This window comes from Chrysemys picta, chromosome 1 (genome assembly GCF_011386835.1).
Source record: "Chrysemys picta bellii isolate R12L10 chromosome 1, ASM1138683v2, whole genome shotgun sequence".
NCBI classification, from domain to species: Eukaryota; Metazoa; Chordata; order Testudines; family Emydidae; genus Chrysemys; species Chrysemys picta.
Genome location: NC_088791.1, coordinates 157,538,966 through 157,553,201, shown reverse-complemented (window position 1 = coordinate 157,553,201; position 14,236 = coordinate 157,538,966). Strand labels below are relative to the sequence as shown.

Below are 14,236 nucleotides of genomic sequence, written 5' to 3'. Positions count from 1 at the left end.
CAGGTTCTGTACACACGAGTAAACTCACCTTCAATGAAAACTGCTAACGAAAGCATCATCCTATCCAAGGCCACTGGCAATGCATTGGTGCCATGAGCCACAATGTCAACCAGCCCTGAGATGCCATAGAAGAGATACATGGTGGCATGCTGCCAGTTCATCAAGTGATCCCAGTGTTTTTCCTCATAATTATACAACTTCAGATGAGGCCCATCAGGAACAAACTGCTCAGCTATCATACCTGCATATGAAATAACAGGGGAACCATTGGTGGCTATCCTGGAGCTTAATTAGGGTACAGACAGATTTTAAGTCTTTAGCCATTCAGTAAAGACAGTACTTTACTCAGCAGCAGCAGGCCAGTCGTGCTATTGTCTGGTATCATGCAGCCATTAACAGTGCAGATCACCACTTTATGCTGCTTTCTAATCAAATGTTTACTATTGTCTGTGATCATCTGACTAAATCTTGAACAATCTTTTTCTCTGGATAAACAGTGGCTTAATAATGGGTTTAACATCTCTTGACTCCTTAGATTAGAACCACAAGTTCAAGTCCTAGCAGGGACACCTTAGCTTTTCACCCCTCTGCAGTACATACATTGGTATGCCAATTAGTTGACTTCCTGAGGATCTTTCCTATGATGCCACAGGCCTGGTCCCCACTAACCCCCCACTTCGGACTAAGGTACGCAAATTCAGCTACGTTATGAATTCGAAGTACCTTAGTCTGAACTTACCGCGGGTCCAGATGCGGCAGGGAGGCTCCCCCGTCGATGCCGCGTACTCCTCTTGCCGAGCTGGAGTACCGGCGTCGACGGCGAGCACTTCCGGGATCGATCCCAGAACATCGATTGCCTGCCGCCGGACCCTCCGGTAAGTGTAGACGTACCCTCAAAGGCAGCGGTCCCTCTCTGCTGTGCACAGGCATTAAAGCTCCACTGGGACTTTTTGCTAAAAGTAGGGATTTAAGCTGCTTTTTTTGGACACCCCGCAAACAGTTATGTAGCTACAACCCTCCATCCCCGTGAAGGCTGCATTTGAGTGGTATTTTGAGTGTACACGGTAGTTTGTGAAGCCCTTTGTGTTGAGACACTCTATACATCTAAATATATATTTTAAATTGAAGATTATATGTAGCATAATGGATCCCACTATCCCCCTACAGGATACAAGTTGTTATATTAAAGAGCAAATGCAGATTTGTTTCAAATTTGTTTCAGCACATCCATATACTCCAACACTGGAGCTTTCATTCCTTCTCCCTCAGTCTTTCCTGTCCACACTTTGGATTGAGGGATAAGTTAAAATATAGTAAAATAATACATTGCTGCAGCAAAAAAGAAAGCACTGATTTAGTATTTTGCATTCCAACAGAATATCAGCTCTACAGATCTCACAGAGGATCTGAAGAGAATTTTTCTGTAAGGGGATAATATATAATTGTACATATCATACAGCATCACTGAAGTGCAGCCATCTCTGGGGTGGAGGGCAGTGGCCAACTGGAGGTCAGTAGTGTGGGGACAAGCAGGAAGGAGACGGTGACAGAGCAGAAGAGGACAAAACCCATGTCTTATTAGAAATACCATGGTATCTTTATTATCCCCACAAAGCAAATAGCTAAATATAACATTGTGGCTCCATTTCAATATCTAAGTCTTGAGATCACACACAGTGAGCTCCCAAATACTCAATTTACCTGCTTCCTAAGGGAAAACTGCTAAATTAAACTGTGCTGTGATTTGAACGAGACAAAGGTTTCAAATCAGCTGCTTAGTCCACTAAGCCATCGGTCTGGCTTTCATTTTGCTTTGTTTCTAAGCTATCCCATAACAGAATGTGAAGTGGCAATCCCAGGTAGTGATTCTGTTGCTCAAAAGGTTTGGTTCTTTTAAAAAAGGGTAGATATTTTCACTTCTGAATTTCACCAGGTAGACAGCATTCTACACTGACGTGTTCTATTAATATTCATTGGAAGCCGGTGACATCTGAAAGCTGAGAAGCGCTCACAGAGCTGCCCTCAAAACCCATTTACAGCAATGGACAGAAATCATAATGTAGTACATTCAAAAAGGGCAAGCACTGCCCATCCTGCCTGCAGTTTCCAGTTTGCATATGAGAGCCCCAGGTCAATGACCACACCTTTGCACCACAACCTCTATCCCAATCTCTGAACTGGCAAACTGATATGCGTGAGAGTGTGAGGATCTTAACAGGGCTTCAAAATTCAGCTTTAGCCGGGAAACATGTTACAAGCTTAACTATGGAATGACTGAATGTGACTCCAATTATTCATAGACTATAAGGCCAGAAGGGACCGTTAGATAATCTAGTCAGACCTCTGTATATATGTCTTCCACAATCATTAAATTTCACCCGGTTACCCCTGTATGAGCCCAATAACTTGTGTTTGGCTAAAGCATATTTTCTAGAAAGGCCTCCAGTCTTGATCTGAAGCAGGGGCGGCTCCAGGCACCAGCGCAAGTGCGTGCCTGGGGCGGCAAACCGTGGGGGGGCGGCGTGCCGGTTGCCGTGAGGGCGGCAGTCAGGCTGCCTTCGGCAGCATGCCTGCGGGAGGTCCACCGGTCCCGTGGTTTCGGTGGCAATTCGGTGGCGGGTACGCCGAAGGCACGGGACCGGCAGACCTCCCGCAGACATGCTGCTGAATCCGCGTTACCAGCGGACCTCCCGCAGGTGAGCTGCCGAAAGCTGCCTGACTGCCGTGCTTGGGGCAGCAAAATACATAGAGCCGCCCCTGATCTGAAGACATCAAGAGGTGGAGAATCCACCCCTTCCCTGGGTAGTTTGTTGTAATGGTTAATCACCCTCACTGTTATTATGACATTAATTCATGGGCTTTAGGGTTTTTTTTTAAAACAATGACCAGCTCTATAATAAAACTGACAGTAAATAGATAATTTTAAAAGATAAAAATATTAACTAGTGTGGCCCTCATCTTTTTATTCTGTCTCTTTAAAATCAGAGTCTTACTTACCAATCAGGGCAAATACTGCTTTGACGATCCCCTCAATAAATTCCAGGCGCTGAAATCCTGCCCTGGAACCAAGGTAACAAGCATTCTTGTTCTTTCGACAGACATATTTTAGTGGGTACTTCACTGACCACCACAAGCCAAAGAGGAGGAAAAAACTCCCAGGCAGAGCATGACCTTTGAAATTGCCCATGTCTCTTTATAATCCAAAAACCTGAAGAGAAACACAGATTGCTGACTGAGTAAGGTATTTCTAGGAAGACTATCAGTTATAATTTGATATATGTAGTCTGCAATTTTCAAAGGATCCTAAAGGAGTTAGTTGTCCAAATACCACTGAAATTCAGTGGGATTTGGGTGCCTAATCCCCTTAGGCTGCTTTAAAAATCCCAGCCCGAGTCTTACAAGTTTACATAATTTTGCAAAATGAGAAGGATTGTAAGATTTCCAGGACTGGTCACTCTAAGACAAAAAAAGTTACAACACAACATTCCAAGTGTTGAGATTATACTGGCAAAGAGATCAGTGAAAGACAGATAAATAGATAGATAGTATAAATACGTAAAGCCCATTTCTGCCACCCCCATTCCCCCTTAGTGAATGCTGAAACAGCAGTGCCATTCAGGTCAGCAGATTTTGAAGCAAATATGGATTAGATTTTTCACTTTCACAATAATAATCATAGAACTCCCATCATATGCAGTCAATCTGATATAAACAGAATACGAAGGCTCTAGAATCTTTCCCTTCTCCTTCAATACAACCTTGTACAGCCATTTTCCAACTGTGGTCTGTGGTCCACAAAGTACTCATTGACTGCCCATGTAATGTTGGCTGGTCATATAGTGTCCGCTCTACTTCTTGTTTCCAACTGCTAAACTCCATTACACGTAACACGCTAAAAATACATCAGATACCTTCCCAATATTACCTTTCCATGGAAGCAATGGCTGAAGATGCCACAAGGATGTTGCCCAGTTGCACGTGGAGGGGAGGAGACCCACATAATCACAAATGGGAAGGGAAGAGATCCCTGAGACAGCCTACTAGCATTTGTTCCACCCTGTGGGAGCACCAGAGAACTCCTGGGCTAAAACAAATACAAGGAGTCCCGACCACAAAGAAATCCTATTGAAATGTGCACAAATGAAGTAAAAAAATGTGTCTAACATAGAGGAAAGATCCGTGAGATAGTTATTACCGAACTATCAGAACAGGGAGATGTGGCATTGTCTGCCAAAGCCAGTCCATTTCTTGATCGGCCCAGCAGAGATCATCACAAGCACCAATGCCTAACCATTCAAGTTTGGGAGTGAGAGATGTACTGTTAGGAGATTCTGATTCAAGAGCTCCTCACTCACGCATGCATCTTTTACACTATTCAGCAGCACCTTGCTAGTTTGGTCTTACACTCTTTGTAGCACCAACGCAATCTGAAATTCTGGGGTGTGGTGCTTGTGTTTCAAGCTTTTAAAGATTCCATTTGTCTGGAAAGTGTTAGTCTTTGGTTGGTCCAAAGCCTGCTGACCAGAATGGTACTGCTGCCTTGTTTTAGACACGTTTTTTTTTTCTCTGAGTGAAGGAAAAAATCTTCCCTCTCTGTGTGTTTTGATCTCGCTGAATGCCATTAATTAGAAATGTTTTATTTAGTCTACATTCGTCATTCTCTGCAGGTGCAAAGCCTTACCCTGCACCATACATCAAAACAAGATACTGGATTAGAGATGCAAATTAAATCCATAAGAAGCCCTCATTTAGAGGCAGGTTACAATTACAATATGTCTGGTTCAAATGCAGATCAGCTTGTTACTGCCATATTTAGTACATAGTCAATAATACCTGAGACTATAAGGATAAGCTATTAAGCAAGGTAATAAGAAAACTGACATTGCAAAAATTATTTCCTGCCCTAAAACATGTCCAGATAGCCCATTTACAATTCACATTTCTCTTTCAAAGTAAGAAGGGGGGAAACCACACTTTTCCAAATAGGGGAAACAGAAAATGACTACACACGAGTGCTGTCAAATGCACAAAGTAAACAAACTAAGCATACATAAAGATAGATGATCTCTGATCCTTAAGTTATACAGCCAGGTGTCACTTGTAATAAAAAACCAAACAGAATTATGCTTTAAATTGATGTGTCCCCTATAAATCTGTATCTCCCAGGTCCCCCCAGAATCCATACTCATCAGCTACCTACAACATACATGCTGCTTGTTATGTCATACCCCTGCCAGCTGGGTGTCACAGCACACGATGGGAGGAAGGATGTGGGCTCATAGATGTAGGGAGCAGTCAGGTAAATTATGCTTTAATACTCAAGCAGATTTGAAAGAGTCAGTTCTTATTCAATATCCTCTGGCTATGAAACAAGCCATGCAGTAAATGGAACACTATGGTTTCATGCATTCATTTCTGCCTTTGAAGACCTAAATTAAACTCCAGTCAGAGTTAAACATCACTCAGACTATTCCCTAGTGCAGAGGTCTCCAAACTGTGAGACGCGCCCCTTTAGGGGGGCATGGAGGAACATTCGGGAAGAAGCGGCTGGGGCCCGGACCAGCCCCTGCAGCTGGCAGGGAAGGAGCCCCACCCAGCTCCACTCCTGTCGCCAGCCCCAACTGATGGCTCTGCTCCTGGCCCCGCACCTGAGGCTCCACTCACGGCCCTGTACCTGGGGTCCAGGCTACTGGCCCCCACGTCCAGGACCCTGGCTACCAGCCCTGCCCCAAGCTGTGGCCCCAGTCTCGGCCCCCTAATCCAATCCCCACCCCCCCCTCCTGGAGCAGTGGCCCCACTCTCGGCCCTGGCTCTGGGGGAGGGAGCAGCCAGGGGTAAGGTGAGGCGCAAGGTAAAAAGTTAGCCCTAGTGACTATTTCTTCACACCGCACTAATATGGTACACAGGACTGGTTACAAGTCCCAGGGCTAGGTTTGCCAGACAGCGCTTCTCCTTAGTGTACGGGCAACTTGCTTCAAGTGGCATGTGACCAGGATTCACCACCAAATTTGGTCTGCTGGTTGGATCATTAGCTTCCCCGGCCCGGGCCAGGTATTGATGGAGAGTGTGACGTGATCCATGCTCCCCCAGTCAGCACTGAGGCATACTGCACAGGAAAGCTAACACACTGCCTGGTTATTCACAAAGCCTTGTTAGTAGTTTTTAGAAGTACTATATTAATACCTTTTTTAAAATAATGACAAAATGAGACAACATATCCTATACTAGATCAGGATACAAACTACTGTCAAGTTGGAGGATGCAATATATGCATGTAGCTCTCCTTCCCTGCACATTCCTTTGCTACATCATATGCCTTGTAATTTCCTGTGTTTATCAAACCCCGGAGGATGTTACACTAAAGAGGACAGTCAACCAAAAACACTTTTAAAAATGATGCAGAGTAGTGAAATTCTAAGGCCTCCCTCCTTTTCTATCCATCCAGGCAGCTTTATGAGAGAAGCACGTCCAGTACAGAAATCGCCATTAGAAAGTCTGCATTTGTCAAGTTACCACAGTGATATCCATAACCATTTTTCCTCCCCCTACTAATATCAGGAAATAACTGTGGGATGCTTATGACATCTCGTATCAAATGCAGTACTACCACCTACTCAGTTATTCCCCATTTTGTAGCTGTGCACTTGATTTTGCCTTCCTAAATGAAATACTTTGCACTTGTCTTTATTGAATTTCATCTTGGTGAATTCAGACCAATTCTCCAATTTGTCAAGATAATTTTGAATTCTAATCCTGTCCCCCAAAGTGTGTGTGTAATGGTCTCCAGACAGGGTCTGGTTGGGAAGCGTGGCCTAGTGGTAATGGCCACAACCTTGGACTGCCATTGGGGTTGTGGGGGAGGGAAGCCCAGGCCCTCCCACTCTACCAGGCTCCGACCCAGAGTCCTTTTAGCTACCAGTAACCTGGCAACCAAGACTACTTAAGGCTGTCCTCCCTGGGCCTCTTTCTCTCATCTCCCCTCCTGGGGTCACCTCAGTCCAAGGCCTTCGCTCACTTTCAGCACTGCTCCCCAATTGAGCTAATTCACTGCCTTTTAATTCCTCCAGCAGATGGAGCATTTGCTGCAGGTGGGGCGGGGCTGGCTGAGCCCAAAATGACCCCTTAAGACCATGTTGTTCAATGTGGGGTTTGTACACCCCATCACACACCCTCCCGCTCAAGATGGAGCCTGGGGAGTCGGGGCCATCCAATTGTGCCCCCTCTTCCCTGGAAAAGAAGCCAGCATTCTGGTGTGCTTTCCCAGCTTGATGCTGAATTTGGAATGCGTAGGGTTGGAGAGACAGGTAGCAGCACATCAGTCGGGGGTTTGTGTCCTTCATGGTGTTTAGCCATCTTAATGGGGCATGGTCAGTGACGAGCTTGAATGGGTTTCCCAGGAGGTAGTATCAGAGCGAGTCTACAGCCCATTTCACTGTCAGGCCCTCCTTTTCTATGACAGAGTAGGCTTGTTCTCATGGGAACAGCTTGCGACTCAAATAGAGCACTGGGTGTTCCTCCCCCTTTATTTCCTGAGATAAAACAGCGCCGAGTCCCATATCGGAAGCATCTGTCTGCAAAATGAATTCTTTGGAGAAGTCTGAACTGAATAGGACTGGTTCTGTACAGAGGCGTTCTTTCAATTCTTGAAAGGCCTTTTCACAGGCCTTGGACTAGTGTACTTTCTTGGGGATGTCGTTCATGATGAGGTCTGCGAGGGGGGCTGCGATCGTCGAGAGTCTTGGTACAAACCAGCAGTAGTAATCAGCAAGCCCCAAAAAACTCCTGACCTGTTTCTTGGTGGTAGGTCGTGGGGTGTCCTTGAGGGCCTGGACTTCATCTATAAGGGGATGGATCTGGCCTTTCCCCAAAATGTATCCCAGGTAGGTGGTTTCCTCTTTCCCTATTTTACATTTTGCAGGATTTGCTGTAAGTCCAGCCTGTTGCAGGGAGCAGAGCATGGCCGCCACTTGGGCCAGATGTTCTTCCCAGGTTCGGCTGTAGATGACTACATCATCTAAATAGGCTGCAGCGTATGAGTTATGGGGCTGCAACACCTGGTCTATAAGGCGTTGGAACATTGCGGGTGCCCCATGGAGTCCAAAGGGCATAGTTTGAAAATGGTACAGACCGAATGGAGTGGCAAAAGCAATTTTTTCTTGCGATTCTGGTGTGAGTGGGATTTGCCAATACCCCTTTGTAAAGTCTAAGGTGGTGATGTACTGAGCTTCGCCCAGCTGGTCTAGTAATTCATCCACCTGGGTCATGGAGTAGACATCAAATTTGGAGATTGCATTAACCTTCTTGAAGTCAATGCAAAACTGGACAGTGCCATGCGGTTTCAGGACTAATACGACAGGGCTTCGCCACTCACTGTGGAATTCCTCAATGACCCTATCATAAATATAGAGAGAAGGGTAGCATAAAATCCCTCCTTGGCAGCTGTACTGAATCACCTTACCTGTAAGGGGTTAAGTAGGTCAAATAACCTAGTTGGCACCTGACCAGAAGGACCAATGAGAAAAGAAGATACTTTCAAATCTCGGGGCGGGGGAGGTTGTTTGGGCTCTCTCTTTGTTGTTCCCTCTCCGGACAGAGAAAGAAGCCAAGCAGTTACAACATCTCCTGAAAATAGACCTGGAATATTCCATCTAAAATCACAGAAATTGTAAGTAAGGCAAGGAAATGTGTTAGATTATCTTTTGTTTTAGCTTGTGAATTTTCCTATGCTACAGAAGTAGTTTTATTCCTGTTTTTGTAACTGTGAAGCTGAGCCAGAGGGGAATCCTCTGTGTTTAAAATCTTTTTATTTACCCTATAAAGTTACCTTCCATCCTGATTTTGCAGGTGTGATTCTTTTACTTTTTCTTTACAAATAAAGTTCTTCTTTTAAGAACCTGATTGATTTTCAGTGTCCTGAAGACAAAGGGTCTGGTCTGTGCTCACACTGCTAACCAATTGATTGGTATATTATTCTCAAACCTTCCCAGGAAAGGGGGTGAAAGGGCTTCGGGGGATATTTTGGGGGGATAGGGATTCCAAGTGACCTTTCCCTGAAATTTTGTGTAAATCACTTGGTGGTGGCAGCAATACCGTCCAAGGTTCAGCCTGGATGTGGTGGTGTGTGAGGTGGGTCCTTCCTGGTAGGGAGGAAAACACCATTGGGAAGGCTTTCACTAGGCTCGATACCTGGGCTCTTTGTTCAGGGCAAAGTTGTTCCCCCACGTGTATAGCCCCTGGGGACAGGGCGTAAGGTACTTGGGGCCACAGTTCTGGCGCTGGGGCACACGGGGTGATGAATAGACTTTCTCGTTCTTTCCACGCCATCAGCAGGTTGATGTCATAGACCTGGGTGGGCTTCTGTTTGTCACGCTGTCTAACCTCATAATTGACTGGCCCGACTTGGCACACAATTTCATAGCGTCCCTGCCACTTGGCCAGCAGTTTAGACTCTGTGCTCAGGAGTAGAAGGAGGACGCGATCGCCTGGCCTGAAAGTGCGTACGCGCGCTCCCTTGTTATAGGAGCGTTCCTGGGTTTGTTGGGTGGTGAGGAGGTTTTCTTTAGCCACAGCTCCCACAGTCTCAAGTCTCCCCCTGACATACTGTAGGACATTCTGAGTTCTCGGAGTTTGTCCTTCCCACATCTCCAGGACCAGGTCAAGGATTCCCCAGGGCCGTCTCCCATACAGAAGCTCGAATGGGGAGAAGCCTGTAGAGGATTGTGGGATGGCAAACGGGGGGGGGGGGGGGGGGGGGAAATCAGCTGATCCCAATGTGGGAGGTCTTCTGGCATAAACCTTTTCAGCATCCGCTTCAGGGTTCGGTTGAAGCCTTCAGGCCATCCATTTGCAGGTGATAAACTGAGGTACAGGGGCTCTTTATTCTCAAAAGCTCACAGACCTGTTTCATCAAGCGGGATGTGAAATTGGTGCCTTGGTCAGTGAGAATCTCCCTGGGAACTCCTACTCAAGCAAAGACTTTCAAAAGTTCCATGGCAATAGTCTTTGCATTGGTGTTATGGAGTGGGATTGCCTCCGGATAGCGAGTCACAAAATCAACTATCACGAATAGGTGTTTGTATCTATCGGCACTTTTTTCCAGGGGGCTTACAAGGTCTATCCCAATTCATTCGAAGGGGACATCGAGGACCGGGAGAGGGACGAGGGGGGCTTTCATCCCCCCTTTTGGCCTGACTAGCTGGCATTCTGGGCAGGAGACGCAGAAGTTTTTAACTTCTGGAGCTGTGGGCTGCAGGTCTGCTCACCTTCAGCACTGCTCACCAACTGAGCTAATTTGCTGCCTTTTAATTCCTCCAGCAGATGGAGCATTTACTGCAGGTGTGGCGGGGGAGGGCTGGCTGAGCCCAAAATGAGCCCTTGTTGCTCAGTGTGGGGTTTGTACACCCCATCACAGAGTGCAACTCCTCCCAACTTGATGTCACCCTGCAAATTTTTTAAGCACACTCTCCACGCCATTATCCAAGTCATTCATGAAAATATTGAATAGTATTGGACCCAGGACTCACCCCTGCGGAACCCCACTAGATACATCCCCCCAGTTTGACAATGAACCATCAATAACTATTCTTTGAGTATGGTCTTTCAACCAGTTGTTCACTCACCTTATAGTAATTTGATCTAGATCACATTTCCCTAGTTTGCTTATGGACAATTTACTCATAGGTATTTTTAGTAAGTCATGGACAGGTCACAGGCAATAAACAAAAATTCACAGCCTGTGACCTATCCATGATTTATATTATAAATACTCCTGACTAAACCTTGGGGTGGGGGTGGAGGGTGGGGGTGTGCTGCTGCAGGGGGGGAAGGGCCACCCTGGGGGGAGTGCTGCTGGGGCAGTCCCCAGGGCCAGCTGCCCGGGGCTGCCTGAGCAGTGGCCGATGCAGCTGGTTCCAGGGCCACTTCATCAGCGGCTGGTGTGGCTGTCCCTGGGGCCTCCAGAGCAGTGGCTGGTGCAATTGGTCCACTCCAGCAGTGGCCGGCACAGCTGGCCCCAGGGCTGCCTGAGCAACTGGCCCCAGAGCCAGCTGCTTGGGCAGCCCTGGAGTCAGTCACACGGGCCACTGCAGAAGTCATGGAGGCTGCAGAAAGTCACGGAATCCGTGACTTCCACGACCTCCGTGACAGACACAGAGCCCTACTTCTGGAGAATGTCATGTGGGACTGTGTCAAAAGCCTTAGGAAAATCAAGATATATGATGGCTACTGCTTCCCCCCATCCACTAGGCCAATAAACCTGTCAAAGAAGGAAATTAGGTTGGTTTGGCATGATTTGTTCTTGACAAATACATGCTGGCTATTCCTTATAACCCTATTATTCTTCTGGTGTCCTGGGACCTCACCCGTCTTCCAGGAGTTCTCAAATATAATTGCTAACGGTTTCAAGATTGCTTCAGCTAGTTCCTGAAGTACCCTGGAATGAACCGGAGATGAAGATGCGTTAGCAGTGGAAGTGTGTTTTATCCCATGTTTCTGATACATTAAGCAGAGATGAACCTGTCAAAGTCAATGGGCATCATGCTGCTGATCACCCCCAAACAGCTCTGAAAATGTGCTCCCATGGGGCTACTTTGGAGTTGATAACAAGTGTGGCAATACATGTAATACTGATCTTAGGTCAAGGATAACTGCGGCACAGAGGTGGAAGCCCATATGTTTAGACAGGATCACTGGTTTTGGGTGCCTATTACACCTTGAGCCACATTTTCAGAGGTGCTGAATATCTGTAGCTCTCTTTTAAATTCAGTTGGAATGAGAGGTGCTATATACTTATGAAAGCGAGGGCCAAGATGCCTCAAATTGGACAGGCATAGTAATTTGATCTAGATCACATTTCCCTAGTTTGCTTATGGACAATTTACTCATACGTATTTTTAGTAAGTCATGGACAGGTCACAGGCAATAAACAAAAATTCACAGCCTGTGACCTATCCATGATTTATATTATAAATACTCCTGACCAATGCAAAGACAGTCTTGAAATTTTTGGCCTAACTGACTTACCCATGGCCACCACGAGGGCATCAGTGCCAGAATTAGAACTCAGGAGCTCATCTCCCAGTCCTGCGCTCAGACTGCTCCTCTTCATGAGTCAGTTACCTCTGTGAGTCCATACCCATGTCCCAGCATGTAAGTTTCCAGTTCAAGGGGGTGGGGAAGTTTGTTGTCTTCCTTTTTTCTAAACATGTACTTTGCATTAAAAAAATTATCTCCCCCAATTACAATTTAGGTACAAGAAAGATCTGCAATCCAGCAGCACCACCTTTGTGAAGAAGAAAAGCATTCATTCCCTGCTCAGATCTCATAGCTGTATCGATCACCTACCCCTTTTAGTGCCTCCAATCCATCAATTCCTCATCCTTCAGTGATGGCCCCTCACGCCAAGTCTCCTCAACCCTTCAGTCCACCTTCACCCATCCCTGCTGCATCTGTTCCTATTCCCATATAGCCACACCATCTCTGGAGGAAACCTTGGATGCATTAGATCGGGACCCATGGACTTTTGCATGTCCAGCTCTTCCACTACAAGCTTCTTCTCTTCCATCCGCTCTTATGTCAGAGCAGCTGCTGCTCTGCAGATATAGGATTTCAATCAATTTGCCAATTTGGAACCTTTCATTAAGCACTAAATTATCACAGGAAACAAAAATGTAAAGAGCAAGTTCAACTTTGTGATTTCATGGGCTATTATTGGATTTTTTATATATATTTTATTTTATTTAGAAGGAGCTTGGCTCTACAATCTGATTAGTCCTACAATCTAATGATCACTTGGACCTTCATAGAATAACTTATTTCCAAGTGCCACAAAATGCTAACTTTGAGTTCTTCTCAATACCTGCATCAGGCACACTGGTTTTGGTCTTGTATTAGCAATTTCAGTTCCCTCCCTGAAGAAATAAGTCTTCCTACTTGTCTCTAAACCAACTAAAGTCACTTCACTGAACAGTCCCTGTGGCATTATAAATACCTCTTGCTCAACCAGAGATCACACAGTCCACAAAAAGGACACACAATATACGAAGCCACATTGACCACTATAATCCTATGACTCCTTAGAATTCTATGCATGCTCACACATCAAGCATTGCTGGTGCACATGCCAGCAAAATGCCAAGAGAAGAGAAGACTTCGTTATCTCAGCTGATGACTTTGAAGTCAAAGCCCATTTTGGGAGAAGTAATATGACAGAACATATAATTTGGACTGTATTAGAATCATTTTTATGAACCACAGAATTCCCTTGCAACCAATTTACACTATTATGAGTGTTTCAGAGGAATGGATCTAACAAGACATTGCAGCTGTCAAGAAAGCTCATTTAAAAAATAAAATGTGACAAGTAGCTGTAATACAACAAAGACCTCCTCCTGTATAGTTAACACTGCACTTGGCACTTATGTGGCCCTTTAACAGTTAGTCTGTAAAGTGTTCTGAAGTAAAGGCATTACATTTTATATGCCCACTTTCAGGTTCTTTCTGAAAGGAAAGACAAAAACAAAGGAATTGCAACCATTTAAAAAAATGTGTGCGCACACACCACTAACCATTAGGAAACTGACTAATCTTGAAATGTTCTGAACTTTCAGTCCAGGCTATTTTTTAGAGTGTAAGGGTCTGGGAAGCACTGTTTTTGGAGGAGGAATGACCTCCATCTACTGAGGGTGGGTCCATCTTATTCCTAACCAGAAATCATAATTCTCTATTTGCAGTATCACAACTAATTACTGTAGAGTCTGACACCAGCGAGAGCATTAAGATTTCAAGTGCAGAATACTTAATTTTGAAGGGTACAGGCACCTTAGAATAAGCAGCTGGAACAGATACACTCTTCAGAACAAAGAGCCAGTTTTCATGCAACTATCTCTGATCAGACACATTCATGATATGACAGGCAAAGGTGCCTCTAACTGGTTATTTTTCCCAAGAGGTATCGGTAGCTCTTAAATCAGTTTTATCAGGGCAAATACAGCATTGTAAAACAAAAAGATATAATGTCAGGTTGCAAAATTAAGATTTTTCAAATTTAAGATAAGTAGAAAGATTTAAAAACCTGTGTTTGGCTTTAAAGATTCCCCTGCAGCCTGTGAAACCTAAACATTACAGCATCAGACCAGTACATGAGAACCAGAATGTGAAACTGATCTTTATATTCATTGTTCAAATTGAATGAAGTGTGCAAGTAGATACTCCAATGGTGTTCCCTCCGGCCACTTCT

General features: G+C 45.3%; 1 protein-coding gene across 4 annotated transcripts in view; it reads right to left on the bottom strand.

The window, feature by feature from the left end:
* Positions 1–14,236, bottom strand: part of TMEM45A (transmembrane protein 45A) — a 30,097-nt gene that overhangs the window by 10,931 nt on the left and 4,930 nt on the right. For all 4 annotated transcript variants that reach the window (XM_065573845.1, XM_024101096.3, XM_042853110.2 and 1 more), the window contains 2 exons: positions 2,998–3,208; positions 29–241 (listed from right to left, as the gene is read on the bottom strand). In XM_065573845.1, the coding sequence (XP_065429917.1) occupies positions 29–241; positions 2,998–3,187 (403 nt within the window). In that variant the 5' untranslated portion in view covers positions 3,188–3,208. The remainder of the gene's footprint in view (positions 1–28; positions 242–2,997; positions 3,209–14,236) is intronic.